Genomic DNA, 4631 nt, shown 5'->3' with positions numbered 1-4631 from the left:
AGAGAGAGAGAGAGAGAAAGAGAGAAAGAAAGAAAAGAAATATTATAAAATAAACATGAAACTTTATAAGACAGGAAAGGGTAAAACTTCCTTTGGATAAATTTCTAAGAAACAGGAAAAAGGGGGAAAAAGCGTTGAAAGTGTAATGTTCTACATATGAAAAATCAATATGTCCGTATGGAAGTAATCGATTGAACAAACGATCGATAAAGCAAATAGTGAAATTTTAGTCAAATTTACACTAGGGGAATGTATTATAAATTTTAATAAATATTTATTTAAATAGAATTAGTTGAATATTTACTAAATGTAATCATATACAATATTTATTTGTACGAAAATCATTAATTTCATTTAATTAACACTTCTTTCATATTTATTTATTGAATCAAAGTATCCAAAAAACATATCAAGTCAAGAGAAAGTCAAAATGACTTATTTGATGTTACAAATGATTTTTGGTTACATAATTTGACTGTTCATTGATTTTAAGGATCAAAATAATTTGATTTTTTATCGACTTTTATGTGTTCCTTAAGTAAATATTATAGGTGTACAACTTTGCTTCCGCCGTTTTCCTATAGATGGCTTTAGCGGTAAGTGGTGGTCGAAATAAATAGATCATAGACGTCGTACAATAAACTTGGGCATCTATCAACATAACCCCATAGAAACATTAGTCGATTTGTGTCTGTATCATAAAATTATTCTCGATTGAAAATGTCAGTTTACGAGCCAAATTCTCGTCATTTGCGGGAGGTTTTAATTTTTTGCTTCAATATGAAGAAATCTGCGGCTGAGGCTCATCGAATGCTCTCAAATACTTATGGTGAGGCCACTATTAATGAAAGAACAAGTTGTGAGTGGTTTCAACGCTTCAAGAACGGTGATTTTGACGTCCAGGGTCATGCTGTGTATTTCATGGGATCAGCTCGGCGTAGTGTATTAAACTGTTAAAACTGTTAAAACCGACTGAAACAATCACAGGCGATCGGTATCGAACGCAACTGATGCGTTTGAACCGAGCAAGACAAACGGCTGCAACAACGAGAGACACGATAAAGTGATTTTGCAGCATGACAATGCTCGACCCCATGTTGCGAAAGTGGTCAAGACATACCTGGAAACGTTGAAATGGGAAGTCCTACCCCATCCGCCGTATTCTCCAGACGTTGCTCCCTCTGACTATCACTTGTTTCGATCAATGGCACACGGCCTGGCTGACCAGCACTTCCGGTCTTATGAAGAAGTAAAAAATTGGATCGATTCGTGGATAGCCTCAAAAGATGACCAGTTTTTTCGACGCGGGATTCGTATGCTACCCGAAAGATGGGAAAAAGTAGTGGCCAGCGATGGACAATACTTTGAATCATAAATGTATAATCAGTTTTTTACAATAAAGCCTCGAATTTCGAAAAAAAAACGGCGGAAGCAAAGTTGTACACCTAATAAATAAATTAAATACTTTCCGAGAATAAATATTTATTAACTCTTAACTTTTAGTTAGTTGCGTGAAAATACGTCATTAAAACATAAAATGACTTATGGATTTGCGGTGATGGTTAATTTAAGTATTAATAACACACGATAATATTCCAATCCTTTACTTGAGATTACATACGATGTGTTTCAATTCTTTTCTTTAAGCAAGTTTTAAAGTTACTTTAAAAAAAAGTTTAAAGTGTCCATATTTCATATTTCTTAGGTTTCCTCTGTACTAAGTTTTAAGAGTATTTTGTCTAAGTTTTTTAAAATTTCTCTAACAGAAACGAGATAATAATTTTCTAAAAATGCTGAATATTACGGTCTATTGCCAAATACAAACGCGCGACAGGATAGGACCGTTCACCATTGATACTGGACATGCAAAAAGTTGTTTATTACAAACGGCCTGGGCTACGCACGAACAATGAAAGAAAATATCTTCTCACGCTAAACGGTCGTATTGCACTGCGTGCTTGTATTTAGTGGTAGACCGGACGGATATTTATTGGGAAATTTTTAGAAATTAATATCTTGTTAACTATTATGAAAATTACAAAATGGTAAAGAACTTTTTGATTTAATACGCTCTACCTCCTCACGAGAAATGACATCATAGGTATACCTGGGATACCCTATATGAGAGATAATATTTGTTTAAATAAATAACCGATGAAATCATTTGCTTACAGAAAATAATTATTTATTCGATTTAAAACTTAAAACGAATAAATTAAGTATAATTTTTTTAATTAAACAAATATTTATTTACTGTAAGCAAATGGTTCCATTAGTATTATCTAAATAAATATTTATTCAAATTTCATAAATTTTTTTTTCAGTATACTATAGAATACAGTATACTAGTATACTAGTATATAGAAGTCTGTGAGGGACTGCGCAGAATAAAAGGAACAGAGAATAAGAAGAATTTCAATTGTACTGTAGAATACTGTACAATACAGTTTCTGATAGATTGAAATTCTTATTTTCTATTTCCTGTTTCCTATTTCTTTGATTATGCGCAGCTCTTGATTTTTACTCACCTGTCACAAAGATCCGCCGGTCCAGGGTAGGTGGTGCAGTCGACGTGTGCGATCGAGGCCGCATTGTTCAGGCCGTTTACAAGGAAGATTATTAGAACCGCGACGATCATGTTCCGTTGTAAGTATTCAATCCAACACGCAGGTTTAATACTCATCGATCACGGCAAGGCGAATGGGATCCGTTGATTTCGTAAAAGTGCGCGCGTGATCGACGTCAGTGAAAAATCAAATAAGTTCCTGCCTCCGTATCTCGGACGATATAACCGAGCGCGTACTTGCTGATCGGTTATATCTGCGTCGCACGAGCGTGAGTTCGCCGATAAAGCCTGTTCGGCGAAGGCAAGTGGGCGACTTCTCCCCGGCTGGCCGTTGATTACGTGCACGGTGCGCACTATGCAAATTTCGGGAAGAAAAGTACGCGCCACCGTGCCATTTATCCAACGCAGAAGATAAGCGCCGAATTGAGGCCAATAGCGGGAAATGATATGGCTCGAGGAAAAAAAGCTACACAATCGCCGTTAAGGCAATATCATAGATTATTTAAAGGTATCATATTGTAATGATATGGATAAGACTCAAGATGTTGTGTAGTTCTTTCTGATACAAATTCCTTTCACAAGTCTAATTTTGTGAACAGAATGGATTGAGTATGGGACAGTACATATTTTGGCTTATTATTAATAATCGAAATATTCCGATATACGTATATAATGGAATATTTTAATTATAAAAGAATGTGAGATGCGTATACCCAATTACGCTTATCCTTAAGAATGAAAAAAAATTCCAAAATGTTATTTTAACTAGTGTTAAAAATAAGTTTTATATTAAATGGAATCATTTTAAACAATTGTGAGGTAAAGAATTTTGTATTTATGTTGAAAAATACAAAAACTCCGTTTAACATTTTTTGAATTTATTGAATTTTCGACATATACGAGTTTTAATTTAATATGATCATGTTATTTGAATATTTTGTATTAATCCAACACTAGAATCGCAGCTGTGCGATATTTGACCAATTTGATAATTCCTTCTTTGCCAGTTAATTTTGCATATCGGCCTTTAGATTTTTGTGATTTTTCATAAATAATCAGTTAATTACAAGTAATTTTACTTTTATGATGACAAAGCTCCTTTGTAAAAATTCAGAGTTACCTTGAACCACGATTGAGTTAATTTAGATCTAATGCGATCTAATGTTAAAGTAATGTTTCTTATTGTCATAAAAAATAACACATTCTATGGATAAATAAACAAATAACATAAAAACGTATTTTTTTAAAGCATAAGTTCTAAGATGAACGAAACGTTAATTTAATGTTAACTGTATTAAAAAACGGTCAAAGACAAACGAATAAATTAGATTGTTATAAGTTATTATTACAATAAAATTATTGTTATAAGTATATTAATAGAACTTAATGTTTAATATGCATTAAAATCATTACGCTGGCCTTACAATGCGTTATAGTGATAGGTCTCTCTTTTTCTAATCACCACTACAATTTTAAATTTATATATTAATTTTGTATCTAATATCTTTGCGATTGAAGAAGAAACTTTTGTAAAGTTGAAACTTGATTTTGCTCGATTTTAATTTATAATATCCAAATTTATTCGCTTGTCTTTATATAGTTTTTTAATACAGTTGACATTGTGTTTTAATAACGAACAGGTTATTATTGTTTATCTTAATTTAATATATTAGAAATGTTAAGTTTATTGAAGAAATAGCTTTTATAATTTGCTTCCAAATTGGGTCACTATTACATTTTTTTGTAATTTAATTATTTTATAACATTTATGTTACTTTCAAATATATTTATTTTGTATGTTAATACAAAAATTTTGGTGAGCCATGTATCAGGTTTGGAGACAAATATGTTAAATTAACATAAATTTTTCAATTGTGTAAGAATAGCTCGAATGAGTTTATAGTCATTTACATATATAAAGAATGTCCCGTAAATAATTTTTGCCAAGCACTTTTGTGTAGATAGAGCGGACTAAACTGAGTCGAGAAGTCGACTCTATCATTTTACAATTTTTGCAATGATTAACAAGATATTAGTTACTAAAAATCGCTGAATATTGGTTTTC

General features: G+C 31.9%; 1 protein-coding gene across 1 annotated transcript in view; it reads right to left on the bottom strand.

Moving 5' to 3' along the window:
• The window catches only part of LOC105621592 (trehalase-like), a 24369-nt gene extending 21731 nt beyond the window's left edge, over positions 1-2638 (bottom strand). Inside the window, exon 1 of the mRNA XM_012203061.1 lies at positions 2529-2638. Within this exon, the coding sequence (XP_012058451.1) occupies positions 2529-2638 (110 nt within the window). The remainder of the gene's footprint in view (positions 1-2528) is intronic.
• Between the last annotated feature and the right edge of the window lie 1993 nt (positions 2639-4631).

This window comes from Atta cephalotes, assembly GCF_000143395.1.
Source record: "Atta cephalotes unplaced genomic scaffold scaffold00035, whole genome shotgun sequence".
Classification (NCBI taxonomy): Eukaryota; Metazoa; Arthropoda; class Insecta; order Hymenoptera; family Formicidae; genus Atta; species Atta cephalotes.
The sequence above is the reverse complement of the archived record's forward strand: the minus strand, read 5'-3'. Positions and strand labels throughout refer to the sequence as shown.